The sequence below is a fragment of the Zosterops lateralis genome (assembly GCF_965231275.1).
Source record: "Zosterops lateralis genome assembly, chromosome: 4".
NCBI lineage: Eukaryota > Metazoa > Chordata > Aves > Passeriformes > Zosteropidae > Zosterops > Zosterops lateralis.
The window spans coordinates 25,628,870-25,653,920 of NC_139765.1; the positions used below are offsets into that span (position 1 = coordinate 25,628,870).

Below are 25,051 nucleotides of genomic sequence, written 5' to 3' on the forward strand. Positions count from 1 at the left end.
CACTGGAAGGAAACAGACACTTATATGGTGTCACGCCTCTGACCTATTTTAGATATCCTTGAGATGGGATGAATTATAGTATAGTATACCTCTCAAGTATATCTCTCTCCACTGATATAGCCTCTGTGGCTTCTCATTCAGGTGAAAATGTTTGTATTGTAGATATTCACATATTCAGCAATCAACCCCATTCTTCTTGGCTGAATCACCAGTTTCAGAAAAATCCCAAACACGGGATATTGGAAATATAATTATGGCAGCATTTACCACCATGTCAGTTACTGTGTCTGACACCAGTCTGCAAGACAGGATCCATTTATTTGCCTTTCATTTGCATATTGCAAATGAAAGGCAAGTTAAGATCATGTCACTAGTCATCACAGAGTTAAGATGCCTGCAATGAGTGTTCTAACTATAGGTTCAAGACAGTTAGTCACACAATTTAATATGTTGCTAGTCAAGAATAACCAGAAATTCCCTAATGAACTAGTGCTGTTTAGCACTACTCTCTGTCTATATCCATTACTCAGGTATACTTTTCCTTAAATTTTTGTTTGAAGATATATACACTAGTGAAGAGCTGCTGGGAGGAAGATCCAGAGAAAAGGCCTGACTTTAAGAAAATTGAGAGTACCCTGGCTAAAATATTCAGGTGAGCAGCACAGGCTTTATTTTTAAGATGCTCCAAATTCCTCCTCTATTAGAAAGCTCATATTTTTAAATGTGTAAATTGATGTGATTATGAGTCAGTCAGTGGAAAACCCTAGTGTCTTCACTTAGATCCTCATTTATTCTTTGGCAGAAAAGTAGGTGAGCATGTGCATATGTTATGTATACATACACCTGTGTACAATGTACTAGCTGGTGAGGATGAGACAATCACCATACCTCAAACTGGTGCATTAGGAAAGTAGCAAGCTGGATAATTAGGGATTTAAGCCAATCAAGTATTCCCTCTCTGTCTCTAGTCAAGAGTTGGATGACCCATGTCATTTAAATTTTGGTAAATTAATGCACATAGATGTTTGAATGATTTGAAAGTTTGGATGGTGCCAAATTAAGCTGACTAGAAATGTTGAGTTGTAACTCACAAGAAGTATTAATTACGGGGCTTTGGTGGTAAAACATTGTGGGAAAAAAATAAGGGTCAGAGATGGATAAACCCTGTGGGGTTACACAGGCCTTTCATCTGGACAGTGCTGCATTGTTCCTGCAGAATTTTATTGGAATTAATTATTTCAATGACCAAACTGTGAGCTTTTAATCACTCCTCCTGGGACATTGCTCCCCAGTTTTTAAGGCTCTCCCCATCAACAAACCCCAACAGCATCATTTTACATTTTACATGGGCAGGACAGTTGTACTATGCATAACTGAATGTATCAGCTGGATAACCTTTCTACAGCCGAGTATAGAAGCTTCCAGGTACAGCTCCTAACCCTCCATCCTACATAAGCAAAGAGGTTGCCTCTTGTTACACGCAATATGGTGTTCTTCTCAAGTGAGTCTAAGATAATGCAAAATTTGTTTAAAGTAAAACTGATTTAGAAGTCCTGTTGGATACAATACTAATCTGACTCTTCTAGTCAGCCTGGTCCCAATTACTTCCAGACTGCTTTGGTGCATGCAGGCTGCCCAGACAAAAAGGGGTTTGAGTGGCTCATGTTACCACGCTCCTGCTTCCAGGGGTTAGTAGGCTTGAGTAGGCTTGAGTCGGCAGGATTTTGTGAGTAAAATTAGTCTTAATTCTTCTGGCTGAAGTCCCTATTTTAGATACATCATGTACATTTTGTACACTATGTACAATTATCTACCTATTATTTTTAGCTTTGTCTTAGAATCTGAGCTTCTCAGTTACTTTTTACAAATTAATCTTCCTGGATTACCTAAAGTAATCTGGAATTGACAATATTAGTAGGGTTAGGTGATTGAAGGGAGCTCTGAGAATTATCAGTTCCAACTGACAAGTGTGGATTACAGACTTTCAATTCATCTATGTAAGGTCTCCAAGCAAGCAAAAGAATGATGCACTTGAGGCACTTTGTGTTCTAACTACAGGGAAGTCAAACACTGGAGTTTTCTGTTGCTTTTTTGCCTCCTTTTAGTTGCTCCTAACAATGTACATCTATCAGTCTTTCTTCTTTACTCCTGTGTAATTCTGTTATTTGCAGTAATTTCTATGGCCAGACCAATGAAAGCTACATGGATACCCTGATCCGGCGTCTACAGCTGTACTCCCGGAACTTGGAACATCTGGTAGAAGAAAGGACAGAGCTATATAAAGCAGAGAGAGACAGAGCAGACAGGCTTAATTTCATGTTACTTCCAAGGTAACTGGCCAGGAGGATTTTCACTGGCATTTTATTTACATACACCCGATTCTTGCAGAGTAGGGGATAGGATTAATGTTTATATTCTATTTTCTTTCCATCTAATCTAATCCTGCGAGGAAAGCAAGAAGCAGCAGCTGTTCCTGAGCTCTCCACCCTATAGAGAGTTTCATGCCAAGATGGTATTGGGACCCATTATCTCATTATCTCAACATTTCTTCATGCACAGGATGCCCCTTTCCAGCACAAGCCTCTCTTTTACTGCCTTCCAGAGAGCACAGATCTACAGTGATCTCACATCACAGAGCTCTGCTCTGCTCCAGCACCTTGATGGTTAGAAGGAGTGTCTTCAGCTGAAGAGCAGGAATGGAGTCCAGCTTCAGGCTGGGGTTTAGCAATGCAAGAGAGGAGCTGAGGTTGGCTGGGCTGTACTGGATTAGATGGATTCTTCAGAGTATGCTATAGAATAAGTATTATTGACATTCTAATATTGGTAATACCAGTAATTTTGGTATTCCACACATTTGGAATAGTAAAACTATCCTGGTATGCCATTACTAGTTTCAAGGGCATTTCAGTAGTCAGGTTATTGATTTTATGACTGATCACACACACACACACACACACACACACACACACAAAAGTGTTTGTTCAATCCAGTTTTGGGGAAAATCAGGAATGATCTGGATGCATAGACAGTGCAACAAGGAATTAATGTCTCCTTCCACTCTGTTGTTCCTACCACACTGTTACTGTTTCATTGTAGATGGAACACAGCATTGTGCAAAACCTATTATTTTCTGTGTCCCTTTCAGTTCCTCTCTTCTAATATCACCACTAGGAACAGATATTTCCCTGAATTTAGAATTACAAGGAAAAGAAGGTCCCTCTTGAATAGACATTGACTGTCATGGTATTGAATTTTTCTTCCATAAATTACTAGACTAAGATATCTCATCTGAAATCAGGATGAGTTGATGTAATTATTATAATGAAATTACTTCTGTGCTGGGAAAAAAGAAAAAAAATGTCTGTTCTTACTTACTGTATGGGTAGAATATAGGTCTACATGTCAGAAAGTTCAAAATTTCAGTTTTAAATGTGACTCAATATCCCTGTTTCTGACCTTAACCAAGAAGCTCAGTTGCCTGTGTCTCAGTTTCCTCATGGCTATTCACACACGTGGATTTGGAAAGTCTGTAAGTACTTTGAGGTCCCTGGCTGAAAGACATTATGGGCATCTAAAATGTGATTACAATGGCAGTTCTCAGCAAACTATTTAATGTTTCCTACACAGAAAGTTATACTGTGATAGGGTTGCATGAAGAAAACCTTTTAATAGTAAACACTAGTCATCTGTGTTCCTGCCTTCTCTATTTCCACAGGCCAGTAGTAAAGTCTTTGAAGGAGACAGGCCTGGTAGAGCCAGAGCTGTTTGAAGAAGTCACTATCTACTTCAGTGACATTGTTGGCTTCACCACGCTCTGCAAATACAGCACCCCTATGGAGGTGGTAGATATGCTTAATGATATCTACAAGAACTTTGACCACATTCTTGACCATCATGATGTTTACAAGGTGATTACCTCTGTACTTCTGCTCATTTACAAGCAGTGGACACACAAATCAAATTGCATGATGTGGATTTGGGAATATGCCTTCCAAGCAATGCAAAAGAGAGAAGAACAGATCAGGATTACTTCATTTAAATATGCTTTTGCTCTGCCTACTTATACCAGATTTCCTACAGTAGGTGGTCACACATTCATTAATTGGAATGGTGGGTATAGTTATAAACACTCATATACCCAAATGGTGTCAGCTACCTTAAACTAATAATCCTGCTCTCAGGGAAAGAAATAGTTTAGTCATAAACAAGAGGATCTGATAGAATCTTTCTGTGTTTAACTAAAGAGGTACTTTTCTATGTCTGGAAATAGTGAGTTCTGATTTTATTTCCCCAGGTGGAGACCATTGGTGATGCTTACATGGTGGTGAGTGGTTTACCGAAGAGGAATGGCAACCGGCATGCAGTGGACATCTCCATGATGGCTCTGGACATCCTCAGCTTCATGGGATCTTTTGAACTGAGACATCTGCCAGGGCTGCCTGTTTGGATTCGCATTGGAATTCACTCTGGTACACAGTAGTGCTGGATCAACAGCAACAATGTTGTTGCCTGGTTTTGCACAAAATTAACACCCATACAAGATCTGGTAATACACCATGCACAATTGCCCTCCTCATGAAGAATCAGGTTGAAAAAGGTGTTCATAGAAGAAGAGTAACAGAAGTAAATAAGTGACTGTTTTGCTCCTGGTGTAGTGAAATAATTAATTCACAGCCTAAGTCAGTAGCTAGGATGAGCAACAGCCACTGTTCCTGGTGTGATTAAACCAGTTGTATCAAATAAGCCTTGACAGATTATTTCTCTCTGACTGATGTGGAGATCAGTCATGGCCAGCTATGCTTATCTAGGCAAAAAATGCAAGCCTGTGTTTTGTGCTTTTGGAAGCAAAACTTTTGTTGAGTCTGTGTGGGACTTAGTGTTTTAATTTACCTATAAAATATTTTTTGTCAAAGGGGAACTCCAGATAGCACAACAACTTCGGAAAATTCCTCAACCACCTCAACACCTGCTGCTGGCGGGGGGGAACACATCAGAGAAAGTGACTGAGGCACTGGGAAGCCTCTTGAGGCAACACTGTTCACCCTTGCATAATGAAACTTATTCTATTTTTCTCCTGCTTCCAAACCTGTCAGTTAATAAATGTACTTCTTTTTTTCTGCACAGAAATTGTGCTTACATACAATTAACACTGTGCAGCTGTGTCCTTTTTACGATCTTATTGGATTATGTCAGAAAAACAGAGCTTGGCTTGTTTTGTAGTGGTAGACCACAAAATTCTGTGGAAGTGAGGTAAAAAGTATTGCCATTTGGTGAGGAATGCCGAGTTCCCCCAGGCACTGCACTGCTATGCAACAGTGAGACACCTCCCAAATAAATCAAGTCTCTTGATTCACCCTTTTTATCTCTCTGCATCCCATTTCTAGGTCCATGTGCAGCTGGTGTGGTTGGAATAAAAATGCCTCGTTACTGTTTGTTTGGAGATACAGTAAACACAGCTTCACGGATGGAATCCACAGGCTTGCGTAAGGATTTAATTTTAGCTGTCAGTGTAACAGGACCAAAGGCTATTGGTTAGTTTGTGACCCACGTGTCTGTTTTCAGCTGAGAACAATTTATTAGCAGCTTGCAGAAGTTTTAAAGATAAAGAAGCCATATTTGTTTTGATTACCAATTATTTAATTGTCGAAAGTGACAGTGGGCACTTCACTGGGCAATGAAGAGTTGTTCCTTGTTTATGCTTCAGCCTTGGTAACTGGGAATTTGTAGGCTGGTTCACTGCCTGAGTTCCTCTGGAAGATACGATATTTATATGTCTGGAATTTAATTTTACTGTATGAACCACAGATTTTAGTTTGACCTAGAATTGTATTACAGCTTTGTTGTGTAAATATACTGACTGTGTATTTAAAGTTGAAGCAATTATGTCATCAACTTCACCATTAGGGAACTGTGGCAAGAGCCAGTTTTTCCTCCTTCTGCTCAGTGTCTTCACATGAGCATTCTCTTATGTAGGTCACTCACAATTACTCTTTTCCCTTTTGACATATAACTGCTACAGATACCATTGTCACCTGTATTTCAGATCAAGGGCTGTACCAGCTATTCCTGCTTGGAAATGCTCTATAGTGGAGTCAGATTTTTCATACAGCAGTATAATTGCTTCTCATTTAAATTGGCTCTCAGAATTTATGATGATAACAATTGAAGGAGCTTCTATTATAGCACCACTTTTCACATTTACTTAATGCATGTGAGATGTTTCCAAGCTGAGCTTTCATTCTTTATTTTTTTAGCTTTAAGGATTCATGTAAACGGTTCCACAATTAACATCCTGAAAAGAACAGACTGCCAATTCCAGTATGAAGAGAGAGGAGAAACGTACTTGAAGGTAACCTTTACCATGTGCAAGCATGAACACAAAGAAGAGGAATAGTAAAAAGCATTGTATAACTGAGAGTACCCCAGAACTTAATTAACAGCTGGGGAACAAGGTTTACTGATCAACTGATATCGCAGTCTCTAATGGTTGAAGACACTTCTATAAGGACAATGAAGGCAATGAAGAGCTCCCTAACTCATACAGTAAAGCAACATAAAGATGTGGAAAATAAATGAAACATACCATTTAGAACAGAAGATTGTAGAGTGAAGTCATCTGCTGAAAGGGAAGTTGAATCTAGTGTTAATTTGTTAATGCTCCAATATCTACCAATCCATATATCTCAATCTATTACATTTGTCTGTCCTTAGGAGTTGATGGCAGGCAGCACAGTCTACCTCTCCTACAACTTGCGTTTCAGGTCATGGAACAAGGAAGAGAGTGTGCAGCTGCATCTCCCCCATTCTTCTTCTCACATCTAATTTGTAATCCCTTGTCGTTAGCATCAGTTACTGAAAAGAAGGAAACGCAAACATAGCAATGTGCAATAGAGTATTATTTAAGTAAATTAACTACAGGAAATTACATTCTAATCCCAAAACTGTGCTCTCTCTCTTCTTTGTCATATATATTTAGGGCAGAGGAACAGAAATTACCTACTGGTTGACGGGTACTGAGGACAAGAAATACAATCTCCCAACACCTCCTTCTGTGTAAGATGGTCTTTTTATAAGAAAAGGGAGGAGAAATTCCCATTCTTTGCACTTTAGCCTTTATTGTTGCTCCTTGGCACTTGCTGTGGATTTTTTATTACCACTGAATTTTCCTTCAATTGTTAGAGGCTTAATAGTGTATATGCATTTAAACATGTAAATATTCATTACATTGGACTATGTGTGTGCTGAAGTGTTGTAATTCTCTAGGGGAATGGTTTGTCCCTTCTGACTCCCTGGAGTTCCTTACCACTTAGAGTGACCCTTCCTTCCTTCTTTGACCCCATTGGCTGTGGTCCAGCTATCTCTTCCCTGAGCTGGGGGGCTATAAATTGCCTCCCCTTTCTTTGTTCTATCTCTTTCCCCCCTGGAATTTCAAAGAATAAATGCCTGTGACAAAGGTCCCGGGGAAAGGGCCTCTTCTGAGATCTCACCTCGTCCTTGGTATAATTCTCTCCAAATCCTCCTAATAACTGAGCTAGCTAAAGCCCCCGAGAGGAGGGCAGGAGAGTGAATTATACACTGAAGGTTGTTCGTCTGTATAAACGTTTAGCAGGTTCTTTGCCTTGGAAAGGGTATAATACTTACAGGACAAGTTGCTGATGCAATATTAGCAAGAGATGGACAGGAAAATTAGAAACATTAACATTCCCAAAAGTTCAGTCCTAGTGGCACCTGTGTGTCACACTACAGGACGATGATAACCCCAACTCAGTGTGCAGCTCTGTAATACCATGTTATACCTGTGAGCTCTTGTTGAGGAATTTGTAAGAGGAATGAAACTTGCAGGACTTCAAGCACTATTCTGCTACAACAGGTGGGCAAAGTTACTGTAGAACTGCACAGGAATAAAGCCTTTAAAAATTAAACAATCGCTTACTTTCTAACATTTAGAGAAGTTATCAGGAAAAAAAAATATGAGGTTCATGTTCTGGAACTGAGCCATCATTTTGCATTAGAATTGAATAAAATATAGCAATAGTGGAAGTGATGTTTTTGAGCAACTGTAAAACTGAAGTCAGGATAACTTGTTGCATTTTTTTAGTATATTTTGCATATGAGTACCTCTTTATTTCCTGCAAACTCACTAAATGTGGAAGTTCCTCACTTTCTGCTCTAAACACCTGTGTACAATCGCTCTTCACTAAGTGGGAATTTGTTGCCATCTGCTTTGAAATGACAGTGTTTCATTACAAATTGAGGCAATGATATTGCAAATTGGTGTTTGCCAGATACATGGGGATCCCTTCTCCTGAAACACATAAGTAAATGCTACAGCTTGCATCTACTGTAAGTTTTGAGTCTTACACAATGTGTCCTTTGCACAAATAAAATTCTCTGTCCATTTATTCCCTAAGAGAAAAGAAGAGATAAGGTGGAATATGAGTTTTTTTAAGGGCATTTGCAAAATAGAAATAATCAAAATTTTAATCTGCTACAGAATCTCATGACCTTTGCAATTTTTTAAATGGAAAGCAGAAGTGTTTGGGCTGAGCAGGAAATACTGTCAAGACTACCTCATGATACACCTCTTTTGTAAACTCAGAACTCCTTTATAAAAATAATGTGATCTGTTGAGACTACCAGAATTATTGAATTGGCAATCTTCTGGAATTCAGAGGTACTATTAAAAGTACCTCTTGGGCTGGATCACAGTGATGTTTTTGTTTTCTCTTCCTCACATACAATTGCCCCTTAAAAACTGTCATATGTGGGGTACTCCAGCAAAAGCTAAATACACTGAAGAAACTTCTGAAACACTGGCAACTCTATTACCGAAGGCCACTTGAAGTTGAATATGTAAAGTCCTGGTGCCAGTAACTGTGTTGAGAACTAAAACCTGTCTTGGTTAGGATTACTTCTAATTTGTGTCTTCCTTTTCGTGCAAGTGATCATGACTTTTAAAGGTCAGTAATGACACAGCTCCTCAGACCTCTTGTGCGAAGACACTGATCTATACTATCTGTAAAACTCACATGAAAATCCTGACTTCTGTTCCCAAATTCAGAACCAGAATTTGGTCGTGCCCACAGTTTTTGTCAGTAGTGTGTGAATGTCATTAAGAAAAACATGGGAATAGAAATGTTTCAAAATCTCTGGGACCTGAGGATCACTAAAACCATATGAATCACTGATTTTTTTTCCCCATTCTGTTGATTTTAGGGAGAATCAGCAGCAGTTACAAGATGATTTAGCAGAAATGATAACCAATAGTCTTCAGAAAAGGGAAAATGAAGGATCCAAGGCACAGGAGCTTTCACGGGTAGGTAGCTACCGATCAGGTACCCTGGAATACCTGCAACTGGTCAGCACAGAGAATTTTACCACATATGTTTAAAACTGGATGTCTAGTGTGACTCAAAAAGCTGCAGCAACTCTCTGGACAACTTCATGTGGAGGCTGGAGGCTTATAGACTCAGTTAGAGGAAAAATAAAACACCTTTTCAAGCATCCTATTTACCGTCTGACCTGCTATCAGTAAATTAAACCTCTCTTCACTGTAATATTGAAATTGTTGGATGACTTTGATAGAACACATGCAGTATGATTTGGGGTAAATTAAAGTGTTTGCACTTGAGTCTGGAAAATAGTGGGGGGTTTTGTTTTAGTTAGTTTTTTTTTTAAACTGTGCTAGCCTGTTCAATAATCCACCTCTGAAAATATTCACAGCAAAACCTTAGTTTGTCATGATCTTTAGATGTTGTATCCAATCTGTAATTTTTATTTGAAGAAAGATCTGGTGTAATATATTTGAAAATATAATTAAACATATCATATGTAAAACCTGGATATCTTGCGATTTTGTTTCTTCTGCTGTTTTCCTCTGTGTTTCACATGTTTTCTTTAATCAAGCTGACTTTGTTCAAGAGACAACACTTCTGTTATTTACATTGGGAGGTTATTCCAGAAGTATGGTTTCTAAAGTTTATCTGAATTGCCTGGGCCTGAAAAATGAAACTGTTATTCTTGCAAAACAAGATACTTTCATACCTTTTCACTACTTCTGCTTCTGCCCCCAAACCAGAAGTGAAACAGAATTTAAGGAAATAAAATTATCTGGACTTCTTAACCTCAGACCTTTTCAATTCAACTTTTGGATGCAGTTTTGCAGTCAAGCAGGTTTTACTCAGATGACTCATTCTTCAACTGACACCATGGCACTGATATTAATAAACAGCTTTCCAGAGCAACAAAAGCACAGGGGCTGCATTTAAAAGAAAATCAGCATTCATATGAAGAAATAATATCTAGTGAATGAATAATATCTGCTTTTGCAAGAGTCTTTTGTGCACTCTTGGCTTTCAAAGTGGAACTACTTCCACCATTGTCAAATATTGGTCAGCATTCAAACAATAAAATTAGTGCAAAATCATTATTTTACAGTTTTGAACAGCATTCTTGCTCAACTAAACAACATAAAAAGAACTAAATGAGAGCAATCCAGTTGCCTCTGTTTTTTCTTTTTAAGAGAAGCTGGCTTTGTATGAACACACACACGTGTCAAAAGAACAATGTAGATGTAAATAGATCTGAAGTGCAAAGATTACTGGAAAAATTAAACAAAGTTCTGTAGGGCTTATACTTTTACCTAATAAATGTAAATTCCTACACTCAAGAACATGATACAGAAAACTAGCAGAAAGTGTGTATCCACAGCTTTCACATTATATATAACCAATATGAAACTCAAACTGGCATTAATACTATACCATCTTCTGTCTATGTTCTAATGGAAACATTCACTGGGATGAGGATAGAAAAAAAACCCAACAAAACAAAACCCCAAACCCTTGAAGTGCTAAAACTGGTTTGTATTAAAAAGAGTATGAGTACAATGAAAATACAAAGTCTGCTATTTCCTATCTCATAGTGCCAATCAACAAGCTTTTCTCTATGTCTGGGTTCTTGGGCGTGACTGCTTCTCTACTGGGCACTGCTGGGCTATTCTGGTTGCTGTAGCTGAAACACTCAAGTGTTTCACAAGCAAGTGTAGCTGCAATGTAGTGACAAGTGCTGGATTCATCAAGCCTGAAGATGACCACTATGATTACCCCAAGCAGAGCTGTTCTGATCTTTGAAGTGATACAAGTGACCTAACTTCTCTTTTTAAAAAAGAGTTTTATGGGTTTCATCCTTGACACCCCTGAGATATAAATTATTTTAGAGCACACGTCTGCTGACATTGAGAGAATTAGTTTATGCAGCGCTTAGTTTTCAGTAGCCCTCATCTTTCCAGTGTTCTTCAGATAATAAATTTTGTATCATTTTGTGAAAAGAAAATGTTACCTTAGAAATGAACTGATGGACCCATCTTCTGGTAATTTCTTTTTCACATGATTCTGTACCTGCACGTATCTCTTACCTACACATCAAAATAAAATCAACTTTGACTACTCTTTTAAAAAATCCTGGTTTCTGGTTTGAATGGCTGGTTTTTTTCCTTCTCTCTAAGTGAAAAGTAGCCCAGAGCAAAGCAGTGATAGGTATGGAAGGATCTCTGCAGCCTGGAGATACAGTGCCCTCACCCTGGGCTTGAGGCCAAGGCTTGCTACATGGTCTGAACTGGCTGGCATGTGACCTTATCCTATGAGGCTATTACAGGCACCGGTGTCAAATCCAAACTGTCTAAAACAATCACCGAAACGCAAAGTCCAAATAATAGCCCTTTTCGGATAATGGCAGAATATCCAACACCGGGTGAGACAAAAAAAAACAGTGCCCCAGAATGGTCTGAAACACGGGTGCAAAGGAAAACCCCACGGAAAGTTGTGTCTATCTGTAAACTCCAGGAAAAGTTCTGTCCCTCATTTCTTCTGCTGGGACACACACAGTAGCTGCTGTTCCCAACAGGGCTGAAAGCTGCCCTTCGCGTGATGCAAAACCGCACAGTTTGGCAAGGCATCGCCCAGCTCCTCTTGTGTCTTTTCGGAGGCGTTTCTCGGTAAACCTTCGCCCCTTTTAGGTTAATCATCCTCAGGGCCCCACAGGTTCCTGCCTGGTGACCCACCTTCACTACCCTGCGGGACCGGACTCGGCCGGGAGCGATTCCCACACCTCAGCCAGGCCCTGGGGTCTCCAAACCCGCACCGGGGCAGGAAAGACACGTCCCAGGACCGCCGCGGGCGGCAACCGTCCCCGGCAGGGCCACCGCCAGCACGGGCCGGGGCGGGCGCCGGAGGAGGCGGGGGCAGCGGCGAGACCTGCCCTGAGCCAGGGAACTTCTTAAAGTCCCGCCGCCTCCCGGCTCCCGGCGGCGGAGCGGCGGCATGGCCCGGGCGGGCGGCGCGGGCCGCTGCTGCTGCTGGGCGCTCGTCCTGCTGTGGGCGGCGGCGGGCGGCCGCGCAGGTGAGGCGGGCGGGGGGCGGCTGCCCAGAGCCCCCTCGCCGCGGTGGGCGGGACGAAAGGAGGCAGCGGGGCCGCCCCGCCAGTGCCCGCAGCCCCGGGGTTGCCGGGCGGTCGAGAGGGGCGGCCCGGGCCGGGCGGGTCTCTCGGGGTGGGGAGAGGCCACACGCCGCCCGTGGCAGCCGCGGCTCCTCCTCGTGCTGCCCGGGACGCGGGTGCGAGGCCGCTGGGGCCCGCTCCCCACGGCGGGCCCCCGCTCCCCACGGCGGGACCCGCAGGCCGAGCCGGTCCGGCCGCGTTCAGGTCCGTCTGCCCCGGAGCCCCTCGTGCCCCGGCGGCCGGGCCGAGGCGCCTCGTGGGCGTTCGGTACCGGCGCCTTCTGATCATCCCCCGGCGCCCGGGAGGGGCGCGGGGACTCAAACCGGGGATCCAACAGGTGGGAAATTGCCTTGCGCTCCCAGCCGAGCTTGTTTTCAATGTCGTGGGGCGGCACGTGAATCATTCCGGGTGAAGACTTCGTTGTGGAGCTGTGGCCCACAGCGTGCTGCGACTTGTGACTTAACAGAGTTCTGGTGCTGCCTTGGGGGTGTCGGCCACGGCCAGAACTCATAAGAATCCCAGAATGGTTTGGGTTGGAAGAAACAAGGATCATCTTGTTCCAACCGCTCTTCCTCGGGCAGGGACGCAGTATCTCGGTCTTGTGCTGCTTTCAATAAATTCTGTAGGTTTTAAGGGCTGCATTCGGTGCTTATCTTCCAGGAATTTCCCAGTTAATTGTATTAAGTGCTACAAACCAAGGAGAAATCCATGTAACAGCTGTTTCAATGTGTGCAAAATTTTATGACCATATAATTTTGTGGGCAGTCCTATCTCATCTTGCAGATATACTTTTAAAACTTTACCTGGATTGGCAAAAACTTCAGTTGGTAGGATGGAAGGAAGGGTCAGCTGTGAATTATCTAGAGGAAATGAAGTTTAGGGTATGAGGTAGTTCCACCTAATGCCCCACTGATTTCCAGCATCATAATTGAATTACTGGTAGAAAACTACAAAGGAGCAAATAGCTTTTAGGCTATTAATTAGAGTAAGTAGTTTTCAACATTGTGAATTGTCTATATTCTGTTCTTTTGTTTTTATTAAATTGGTTCATTGTTCTTTAGCATTTTGAATGCCTTGAAGATGACTCATCACACACTTTGGGAAATGTTTCTAGAGAATGTTTTTTAATACGACTTAAATCAAGGTGCTCTGAGATTAGTGAAGCTACTTATTGAATGGTTATATTTGTTTCCTCTGGGTGACCTATACTGGGTACCTATAACTGTTTTGGCAAATTTGCTGCATTTGCTAGGCTTTACTAGTAAGTCTCCTTGTGAACATGAAAGCCATACAAGACTGAAACTCTTAATTGATAGGTCACATTTGAATATTGCTTTTCACTGGTGTAAGCACAATTCAGGGGATTAGGCTTCAAATAATGACAGGCCTGTTGGAAGCAGATTGAAAAATTACTTAGACCTGAAATGCATGAGGAAATAGGATGAATTAAGGCCAGTAGAATAGAAAGCACAAATAGCTTATATTCAGGCAGACCAAGAAAGCATTTACTCCTTTATTTGAAAATTACTGGGCTTTGTGTTAATTTCTTGTGTGGTTTAAGCTAATCTCTAAAGAATCCCTGAAATACTTTTGTTTTGTAATAGATTCCAATTGTAATCATATATTGAAATCTCCCTTGTTCTTTAGAGTTATATAGCCTTTTAAAAACAGTTAAAAGGATGCTTCTAAAAAAATAAAGACATGGATAGGCAGGATCAGAAGAGTGCCACAAAGATGATCAGAGGGATGGAGCACTTCTACAAAGACAGGCTGAGGGAGCTGGGCTTGTTCAGCCTGGAGAAGAGAAGGCTCTGGAGAGACCTCACTGCAGCCTTCTAGTAGGTGGTGGAGGCTTATAAAAAGGAGGGAGATTGACCTTTTATATGGCCATGTGGTGACAGGACAAGGGGCAGTGGTTTTAGACTGAAAGAGGGCAGACTGAGATTAGATATAGGAAGAAATTATTTTCCATGAGGTGTTGAGGCATTGGCACAGGTTGCCCAAGTAAGTTGTGGAGGCTCCATCCCTGGAAATGTTCAAGGCCAGGTTGGATGGGGCCCTGAGCAGCCTGGACTAGTGAGAGGTGACCCTGTCTGTTGTAGGGAGGTTGGAATTAGATTGTAATTAGATAATTTTTAAGGTCACTTCCAAGCCTTAGCATTCTATGATTCTATAACATTTTTAATAGAAAAATAGGTCAAGCACTTTCAAATTAAAAAATTGACCAGAAACACCCTTATTATGGTTGACCTGAAACATATGAATGCTATACTGTGATAATATAATCTTTACTACTGAATATTAGTTATAGGGGAGGGTATACTGAAATGAAATATGCGATTTTGTTCTAGTTGTTTAGGGGTTTTTTTGTATTTTGAAGTGATGCAAAACTAGTTTTCAGTGAAACAGGAGAGTGATATCTTCCCTATTTTATAGAAAGTTTATAGGTAGTATTTATGAAGAACCCCTCTACAAAAAAACCAGCTTCACATTTGGAAAGCCACAGAAAAAAATTAGTACTTAAATTAGTAAAATTAGTAGTTTAGGAAACCAGTAGTTTTCGTATTATTAGGAGATACTCACAATTTTTAATTTAGCTTGTTACATGTGAACTAACCAGTGTTCCCTTGCTTGTGAGTTGGCTTGTTTGTCAGACTAAGGAAGAACACAAATATTGTTTCTCACCCCCAGACCTTGTAGTTCTTTCATCTGCAAGGAAAAGAGTTCTACTCATTTCTCTGATTATAAAGTCCAGTAACCTAACTTGATACATCTATGTTTTGAAAACAACTTATAGGTGGAAAAGCATAAGGAAAAGCAGCTGTTGCATATTGCCAAATAAATTTTACTGGCGTCCTTAAGCCATGTCAGGTGTTATTTTGGTAGCTCTAATTTATTTAATAAATATTAGTAATAGCCTGTTTGTTAGATTGTCTTGGGCCATTTCCATAGTGCTTTTCTTTCATTTTTCATCTTCCTTGTCAATTCTGTTCTTTTATTGCAAATTCCTGCTATTCCTTCATGTACTCTTCAGCATCTGCTTTCCTCATCCTTCATCTTGTGTCACTCCTCTATCTTAGTATTTCCTTTAAATGCTCTTTTCATATTCTAATGCACATGTATGTATTTCTACTCCCCCGCTGCCACCAAGTAAAAGACAATGTCCAGTTTTAACATTACTTTGGAAATGCCTGTACTGAGCCCAAAGGGCAGAGAACAGATTTCGTTCTTGCTATTCCTGGCTGAAATATGTTCCTTTTTCCATTATTTAGGGAATAATTTTGTCAAAAAGCAGATGTTTCTCACTTGCTATAGGAATTCCAGCACTCTCCCAGCTATAGTCCCTGTTTCTGGATCTATCTTTGGCAGAAGGGTTGATGTGTCTTTAAAAGCAGGCAGCTTGAGCGTGGGTTCCTCCAAGTCTGCAGAAAGGAGAAGAAACTTTTTTCCAGGCTTGTTCTATCACTGCACTTCTCCACGTCTCTCTCCCACCCCCTTGGTGGTTGTGGTGGAAACTCTGCATTGCTGATGCTGTGCAGTTCTCCTGGCTGGCTCATGGAGGGGAAGGGTGATTCCACTGTCCTACCCTATCCCCTGGGATTTTGACTCAGTAGATAGTGGTGTGCTTTGGTGTGTTATTGAGGTTATTCTAAACAACACTGTTGTGGAATAGTTACAGATTGTCATAGTCTTTGATTCATCAGTCCTAGTAGGCTGAACACTTGGAAGTCTTAACTTTGATGATGAAAGGATGATTTGTAGGTTCATGGAGACGTTGCAATTGTTTTATATGCAAAAATTGGCCAATACGACTGCTGGGATAAGAGGTGCTAGGGCACCTGCCTCACCATCTAAAAATAAATGTAGAAATGCCAATATTATTTAATAGGAAGGCTCCTGTTTCAGAACTCAAACACGACTGATTGAAAATGTGCACATGCTTCTTGTATATCTGTATTCCGTTTTATACTTCTGGATGGTTTTCTTGGCAAAGGCAGTCCTGCTCATTTAGATGAACACAGAATAAAATTGTAACAGATTAGATGGCATGAAATGCTTTGTTTACATTGTAGTATAGACAGGTTTATAAGCTTGTAGTTTTAACTCCAACTGCAAGGTGAAATGAGATAATGAGTCAATCAAAAGGTAATGCAGTAATGGGAAATAGTGTTTTCCTGCATTGTTGTTAGACTATAACAGCTATCTTGATGCTATTTCTTTAAAGACCTCTCAAAGTTTGTTCCAAATGATCCTGTAATTAATGTTTCCCCTTCCCTCTCATCCTCTTTGAGTCCTGGTTTTCCTCAAATTAAATTTGTTATGTAGAGAAGTTGGCACAGGGCAAACTCCAGGGGTAATTGAAAAGTTTGCTCTGAATTTTGAAAATAGCTCTACATGTTCATGCTCTGGCAGAGCATAAAACAAAGAAATGCAGCCTGCTGTGTAAGAGTACCTGTGTCAGATGCGTCTGTATAGCTTTGGCATCAACTTTTTTCCTAAAGGAAAGCAACAGCTGTTTTGCTTTAGGCAGACACAGTTTCTGGATAATAGATATTCTGACATACCTGTTTAGTTTGCAGGTACTAATGACAATATGCAGCTGCCCTGGTTCCTCTTGACTTCTAGCCACCTCTCCACAGCCTCCTAAAGAGATGGAAAAATGGTCATGGCTTGCCTTACTTTGTTCTTTCTCTTTTTATCCATTCCTCAACATCTTTGTTTACTGTGCAAGTAGTCTCTCCTCTGCCCTGCAATGGGCTTCTTGGCTGGAATCAGCCCTCCCATTTACTGCTGGACAGGTGAGTCGTGTTCTGCTCTGACCCCTTGCATCACCCCCCTGCCCCCCCCCCCCCCCCCCCCCCCCCCCAGAACTTCCTTTTCCCTGACTTTTTTGGTGGGTAAGCTTTAGCTTTGTAAGGTGGTCTTTGGCTTTCATCAGTGATGACCCTTATCTTCTGTTTACAGATTTTTTAGTCTGAGTGATTCCCATGTCTTGTTTTAACCTAAAGTAGAAATTACTACTTCTATTACTAGAAGATAGTTAAGGAGACAACAGAAGACTAAGCTCTTAGCTGCCTGAAGAGTTACTGAAAATCTGTTATGTCTGTCCTTTAAATAGCCTCAGTACCTGGCAGATGAAAACATGTTTTTAAACACTGTGTTCCAAATCCCTGAAACTACTTAATCTCTAAACAGATTCATGTAACAATTTATTTTCATAGAATGTGGAAAAAGCAAAATTCTTTCGCTACTAAAGTTCTGGTTCTGCCAGTGCATTTTCTGTTCCCATGAGAAGTGTCGCTAGTACATCATGAGGACTGACCTAGTGCACAGTGGTACAAAGCCTAGCTGGAGGATGGTAACAGCAAGTGGTCTGTGCCAGTGGTTGATACTGGTCATCATCTTCCTTGATGACCTTGGTGATGAGACAGAGTGTACGCTCAGCTACTTTGCTAGCTAGTTTGCTAGCCAGAGAGCTGTGCAGCCTTTCAGAAGGGCTGTTTATGAATTTATCCCTTAGAACTTTTCAAATAATTCTGGGACCTCTGACATACGATTTTTTAACTCTTCTCTCAGTGATGTAGTAGTGATTTGATCAGTCATGCATAGAGAGCTAATGTAATCACAGCCCATCTTAGGGAGGATTCAATTAGAATTGTAGGTCGTGGGAGTTTCTTGATTTTGTTGTTGTCTGTTGGGTGGTTTGGTTTGTTTTTTTTTTCAGAAAGCGGTTCTTCAGCTTTGCAGGATTAAAACACAAGTAATCAAGAATGTTTCTTAAAACAGCAGTCCAAATGGAACTCTGGGAAGTCTAGTGCCCTTCTTTCCTGTTCGTATCATGCTTGAGATCAATTCTGTTTCAGATGGATGACAGACATTGTGTACCTTGTAAAAGATTGCTGTGCTTTTGTCTTTAAGCTTGTGATCCACTGAGTCCTGGTGCTTCTGTTATGCCACCTCAGGGATTGATTCCCCAGATGGTCAGTGTAGAAAGCTTTTGTAAATTCTTGAATCTTAAGATGGAAAATTAAGTCATCAGTAGCTTATAATCCTTTGCAGTTGCTAAGTTGCTCTCTTCTAAAGTTGCTTTCAGTAAGATTTGTTTAGATTGTCTTCTGGGTCCGATAAGGAAATACTTCTCAGTTTTATGTCAACAATATTGAAGCTGTACACTGAAAGAGTTGTTGATAACTTCCAGAAGAATAACATGAGAATGTTTAGCTGTGAGCTTCTGTAAAACCGCAGTTAGTCCTCATGCCCTTTTTCAGTACATTAGCATTAGTGTTGATCTCTGTAGTAGAACTAAGCCTGATGGAAAGCTATAAAATTAACTTTTTTAAATTGCCAAAATATTGTCTTGACATTTCAGTATTTTGTAGGAAACATCTACTTATGTTTGTTTCCCTTATCTCCTTTCTCCTCCACCACAGAACTCCGCTATGCAACTGTGTACTGGAATAAAGCTGAAAAAATACTTCAGGTCAGGAATACACTGGACAGGAGCGGAGATGCTTATGGCTTCTACAACAACAGTCTACAGACAACAGGCTGGGGAGTCCTCGAGATCAAAGCAGGCTATGGCACTCAGACATTAAGCAATGAAGATATTATGTATGCTGCTGGCTTTTTGGAAGGCTATCTCACGGCTCCGTAAGTACCTCAGGAAGCAACTTATGACACTTCCAGTGGATTTCTGTACTTGTGAGGTTTTTTATTTGCTTTCATTGCCCTAAGTCCCTTTCCATTTAAACTAATGATACATTTTGCAGTTGTGTGCTGTTCTTTTAATTAGTATCGGGTACAAAGTATAACTTCTTCCTTGTGGGAGCAGGATGCACCCTCACCTTCTCATCCTGCAGGATCTTCCAGCACCTTGGTGAGATAGATGGGTACTGTATCTGTATTACTGGTTAAGTCATGTAATCACAAAATAATCTAAGTATAAGGAAGTGCATAAAGAGTAGCAAAAATTGTGGTTATTTCCCCAGCCTGTAGTTAGGTGACTGATCAGACGATTGAGAGCAGATCAGGCAGGGTCAAATGTTGCTAGCAAGGTCTGCAGGGCTTCCTTAAGGATGTTTTTCAGCAAATACTGTCAGGAAACTGCTGGGGAGCAGATACTGAGACTTCAGCATGGGAAGTTGTCTTGGCCAACTTGAAAAAGAAAAAAAATAAAATATACACTATAGGCCTGAAGGCAGACTGGAGTGTGTCTAGAAGGGTTAGTGTTTTCCTGAAAGCCCTGAGCGACTGAGCCTTTCCCATAGTGCACATCTATGAAAAGTGACAGAATTTTGTACTTTTTGTAAATCCAGTGCAGGATTTTTTTCCTATAATAAAACAAACAGAAAAATTCATAACCCCAAATGATAGCCAACCAAAGAAAACCTAACCAAACTTTGTTCTTTCTGCGGCTAAGTTGGAAGACAGAATGACACTATAAAATACTTACTGATAGCGAATGGTGTTACTAGGTTGGACTGGATGATCTTAAGGGTCTTTTCCAATCTAAGAGATTCCATGATTCTCTATAGCTGGTGATACAGCTAAGAACATGACATATGGCTTATTGTTGAACAAGCTCCATCTTTTGTTCTATCGACATAGTCATACAAAAAGAAAACTTCCAACATTCTTATGCTGGGACATTGTGGAGGCCCTTGAGCCTATAAGGGGAACTTCCAGGGCAATGCCCTGGAAGAATCTACCGTAGTCTTCAAAAATACCACATCGCTTAGGGTGAGGAGAAAGGTTTCCCCCATGGTGTCCTTGTTAATCTACCTAAGTTTTACTTTTCCAAGGCCTGTTGGTCTTGCCCACCTCTATTGTTCATGTATATCCCTGGTTTGAGAGGTTTCTCCTTTCTCGTTTCCTCATTGGTTGTGGTATCACTGATGGTCTGTCTTCTTGTTCTGTAGGTCATTGCCCCTTGCCCTGCCCTCATACCCGCCCCTGTGCCTGCAGACCACTGGCCTCTGACTCCATACTTAACACTAGGCATTCTTTTGATCTGGGTCTTTCTGTCTCTGGAACCCTTCAGTGTGAGTCTGCAAAATAAACTTTGCTGGAACTTTATATAGGAGACCCTTTCCATCTTTCTTCACTGACTTACCTGTGGTGTGTGAGTGTAGACTTGAGTGACTGCCTATGTGACCACCCGAGTGGCTTCTAAAGAAGAGACGCTTTTCTGGGAGAGGTAGTGGCAACAACTATCCATCTCCATGCTGCTACAGGATGTAGCTAGGAGAAGTTTGCAATGGCTGCTGTGACTTGACTTTTTGGCTTCACCAACTTTGCTTTCAGAATGCTGAAATAAATACCCACAGACTGTGTTGCACAGGCCAGCAAGGGAAAGTTGTCTGCTGGACATTTGTCAGATACAGTTCCAGGACAAGATTATATTCATTTAGTTAGTAAGATATTTTAAGATCGGCTAATATTTATGGATAGTTTTCTGAGCATATGATAATGTGATTTTCTAGTAGGTTTTGCTGGTGAGGCACCTAGGTGTCTGGAAGTATATAAAGGAAATTCAATAAAGTAATACTTGTCACTTTTCACACTTCTGAGAGAGTGAAAGAGTCCTAAAGTTCATAGTATACAACCTGTACTCCAGACAGGAAAGGAAATTAAGTTCATGAGAGATCTGTTGTTAGATTATTTGGTGTGAGAAGTTACTGCCTTGCACTATTTGCTCAGTTTATTCCTGAATCTGGGGAATGCTAGCATTACGTTTAGAATATTGTTAAAGTTGGGTATTGTTCAACAGGTTTTTTTTCCTAAGACTTTACTTGAGTGTGTAAATAGGTGATTAAGCTTTAGTTTTATCATACTAGAGGTAGCCCAGTCCATGCTAAGCTTAATTAAATGGCAAGTAGTGCTGTAGTAGGAAACACCTACACATTCATATGCTATTCCTCTTCTGCCTTCACAATAGATTTGTGTGTCTTCTGGGTTTGAAACAAACTTAAGTATACACCTGTTCCTTTTAATGTGGTTTGAATGTGTAACAGTGTCTGCAGGGATTTATCTGCTGTCTTATTCTAGGCTAAGTTTTAGAGAAAGGAGGTTTTCTCCCTTTTTTTTTTTTTTGTTTTGTTTTGTTTTGCCATGTGTGTTAATTGAAGATTTATAGAAGTAAAGTTATCCAACTTATTCTGCCCAAGGCTTTTGCCTTTTGCAGGTCATGTGCTTCCTTAGGTTGGTTCTGAGCTCTGGTTGCTGTTACTATAGGACTAACAGCTTCAGCACTGAGTGGCCCTTTGTAAAGAAGTGGATATAACAGAACTAGTAATGAACAGAAGTGAAGCTGAGAGTATTGTGGAAAAGTATGGCTTGAGACTTAGGCTTTTAAGCAATATGGGAAAGAGACTTAGGCTTTTAAGCTAAATGGGAAATTCAGCTGCTTGAAAGGAGATTAAGTGCAAGAGTGGGTTAGGATGCAAAACCAAAAGTAGCCAAAGCCTGTCTTTTCTGGGGAGAAAATCCACCAAGAAATCCCCTGACAAGTGCAAAACCTAAAAATACTTGTTGTCAATAAAATGAATATCAAATATTATAGATACTGTCTGAGTTCAGTTTTTTTGGCTATTTCTTTGCTCCATTATCCATGTGTAACTGCAGTGCAAGCGTATTTGTCACTGGAGCTTACAAACAAATTTTTTCTGTAAGGTTGTGTAAAGCTATTTTGGATAAAAGAGGGTTTTTCCAGAAGCTATGAATATGTTTTGATAATATTTTAGGTAAGGAGTAGAGATGAAATAGTAATGTACTTGACCCTTGATAACACAGAGGACCTATTACTTCAGGTTTTAGCTACATGACCTCGGTGGGTTTTTATTTGGCAAACTGCAACTAACGAATCCTTTTATTTACACTGCATTTGCAATTTCCTAAATTGCAGGAGAAGTGAGAATTTCATAAGTCTGCAGATGTTAAGATTGCATTCAGAACTCCATTTCTTCTTCATCTTGCCTAGAAATTTAGAGAATTTCGATTAACATGCAGGCAAGTGTTCTATCTATGGGACAGTTAAACAAGTCTTCTGAAGTAAAACTGGGGAACAACCTTTCTCAATCGGTAACTCTATTCCCATCAGACTGCCTGGCCCAATATGCCTGACTTAGGGAAACTCTAACACCATCACAACTTTCCTTAGAGAAGATGTCTCTAAACAGTCCTCCTACTTTTCCCTACGCTGGTGCCCACAGCTCGAGCTTCTCTTTTACTTCCTGGTAGGAACAAGGGAGAGTGTAGGTACATGTTTAGCCTTGGGGGAGGCTTTATTTCCATTGTCAGCCACTTAGCTGCTGGAGTGAAGCCCCTTATGTGACTTACTTGTACAAGAACCTCAGGTGGTTCAGGTAGAACCTTCCAGTGTGAAAACATTGGGTGTGCTTGGTAATAAAGGGCTTTTTAGTACATGGCTACCTGTAATCTGAACAACTCCAAGGTCTCCTGCTGTCTTGCAGGACTATGGTAAAGACTCCATGAAGCAGAGCCAGGGTGGCTCTTTGCAGAAATCCTAGAAGTCCTACTAGGAAGAGCTCTGATGTGATGCATTGATAGGAAGGAAATGTTGGTTCCTGAACCCACATTGAAGTACAGTAAAAATTCTTGATAACCTTGGTTAAAGGTTAAAAAAAAAAATCAATTCCAGGAATTGTCTGTCCTCTATTAGCAAATGAGAGTGAAAGCCATTAAAGAAGGTGTTTTCAGTCACATGGTTCTGACCTAACCCAGTATCTACATCAGTCATGACAGCTTAAAAATAGTACTGCTGTCAAATCTGCCTTGTGTTGCATAACCTTTGAGTGTAAAATAGAGTAGAGCTAATGGTTGAGTCTGGAAACCTGATCATTTGTCTTGGCCCAGGGCAGTGGTTAGGCCAGTGTCCTAGCTGGATTTTATCTTCCTCATCTGGCTCTAATCTCTAAATGATCATCTGCCAGATGAACCAACTTGTGCTATTTGCTCCTCTTTAGTGACATGAGACCTCTGATTTCTAATATGGAGTATGTTATGCTCTAGTTCCCTTCCTAAAATTACTTGAGATTTTTTTATTTGCTAAATTCCCTGTGAATATGCAGGGGTGGAGAATATTGATCTGTTTCTCCAATTTTCTTGCTGTCTTCTGGAAGTAGGTTATGATATTTTATGTAGTCATGTGTTACATGAGAGACAAGAAACTCTAGAACTAAAATTGTTGCTGGAGCTGCAGTTTTGTGAAAAGTGTAATGGTGCAAAGCTGTTGAATGCTTTCCTCTTGTCCCAGCATATCCCTTCCACAACCTAATTCAAACTACACATAAAAACAAATCACAATTTTGCTGGATTAATGTTCTGCCTGAATGTGTGAGAATTAGATTTGATTGTCAGAACGGTGCCAGAGCTGAGATAAGAAGCAGCAGGATCATGCTATCAAGTTTATGCAATTGTCTGGGAATAGGGCAAGGGACAGAAAGAGGGGAGATAGTCTGTAGTCATCAGCAAACTGTTCAATCATCTCTGTCTGTATTCTCTACTTATACCCAGAGGGAAATTGGGAAGATCCCTTGTCTGCATCCCTCTCAGAGAAAGCTGCCCTCATAAGTTTTACTACTGGAATTCTGCTATACTGGCATGTGCTTTCCTTTCCTTGAGGCTGGTATCTGTTTCTCAGTACTGTTTTCTTTCTCTCAGCACTTGGTAGGAGATAAATGTACTGTTGACTGATGTAATTCTATCTTCTATCAACTCCAGACTTCAGCGAAATAATTGTCTCCTGATGTGTCTCTCCTTTTTTAATTTTATCAGTGATTGGAAAAAGTGTTGGTTAAGTTTGACTCGCATTAATAGAAATGTTGAAGTTTTATTTTGGCTTGGAACAGACAATTATTTTTCAGCTGAAATGGAGGGGTGACTTTAGTTCTGGGCTCTTGAGCATTTCTTTGACGGCTGATTTCATCTTGAAGGACTTCACTTCAAGGAAACAAACAAAAAAGCTCTAACCAACCAAGCAACAAAGCCCGTTCAACTTTTGTTTTTAAATATTTGATGCAGATAAAAACTCTAACTGAATTTAACAACAGAAAAAATGACAAGAATTTTGGTCTCCATAAAGCTGAATCTATTTAGGGCTGCCATGAGTGGGAGTTTGTGGTAACATGTAGGATCATCTTATACACACTTAAAAATGGAGATACTTAGCTTAAGCAGAAAGGAACGTGGTTACTGGCAAGTAAGACCTGCTAGATATCATGTTGAAATTCTCTCTCTGAAGAGTGAAATTAACTGAATCAGCAAATTATATTACCTTTGCCTCTGTGTTTTGTTTTTTTTTTAATTTCAAATAGAATAGCTCTCCAGAAAAATATTTTTGTTGTGCTTAAATGAATGTGCTAATTCTTTCAAGATGCTTCTGGCCTACAAATATTCCCTGAATGTGCAGTTTTGTTATGACGTAGTTCAGTCTCATTCTTGCTTAACTTCTTTCCACTGTGCAACAGTTTGAGCAGACATTAACAAAGTGATTTAAGTCACATTTTAACAATCCTTTTGTGTTACTTTTGCTATT

At 40.5% G+C, this 25,051-nt stretch overlaps 2 protein-coding genes across 2 annotated transcripts in view; both read left to right on the forward strand.

Annotated features, from left to right (window-relative positions):
- The window catches only part of GUCY2C (guanylate cyclase 2C), a gene marked incomplete at both ends in the record, with an annotated part of 43,947 nt that extends 34,556 nt beyond the window's left edge, over window positions 1–9,391 (forward strand). Inside the window, 8 exons of the mRNA XM_083860602.1 lie at window positions 561–652; window positions 2,172–2,330; window positions 3,716–3,908; window positions 4,295–4,469; window positions 5,385–5,483; window positions 6,255–6,349; window positions 6,977–7,053; window positions 9,217–9,391. Coding sequence (XP_083716728.1) covers window positions 561–652; window positions 2,172–2,330; window positions 3,716–3,908; window positions 4,295–4,469; window positions 5,385–5,483; window positions 6,255–6,349; window positions 6,977–7,053; window positions 9,217–9,391 — 1,065 coding nt within the window. The remainder of the gene's footprint in view (window positions 1–560; window positions 653–2,171; window positions 2,331–3,715; window positions 3,909–4,294; window positions 4,470–5,384; window positions 5,484–6,254; window positions 6,350–6,976; window positions 7,054–9,216) is intronic.
- Window positions 9,392–12,305: 2,914 nt separating this feature from the next.
- The window catches only part of PLBD1 (phospholipase B domain containing 1), a 37,642-nt gene continuing 24,896 nt past the window's right edge, over window positions 12,306–25,051 (forward strand). The window contains exons 1-2 of the mRNA XM_083859737.1: window positions 12,306–12,399; window positions 18,927–19,146. Coding sequence (XP_083715863.1) covers window positions 12,321–12,399; window positions 18,927–19,146 — 299 coding nt within the window. The 5' untranslated portion in view covers window positions 12,306–12,320. The remainder of the gene's footprint in view (window positions 12,400–18,926; window positions 19,147–25,051) is intronic.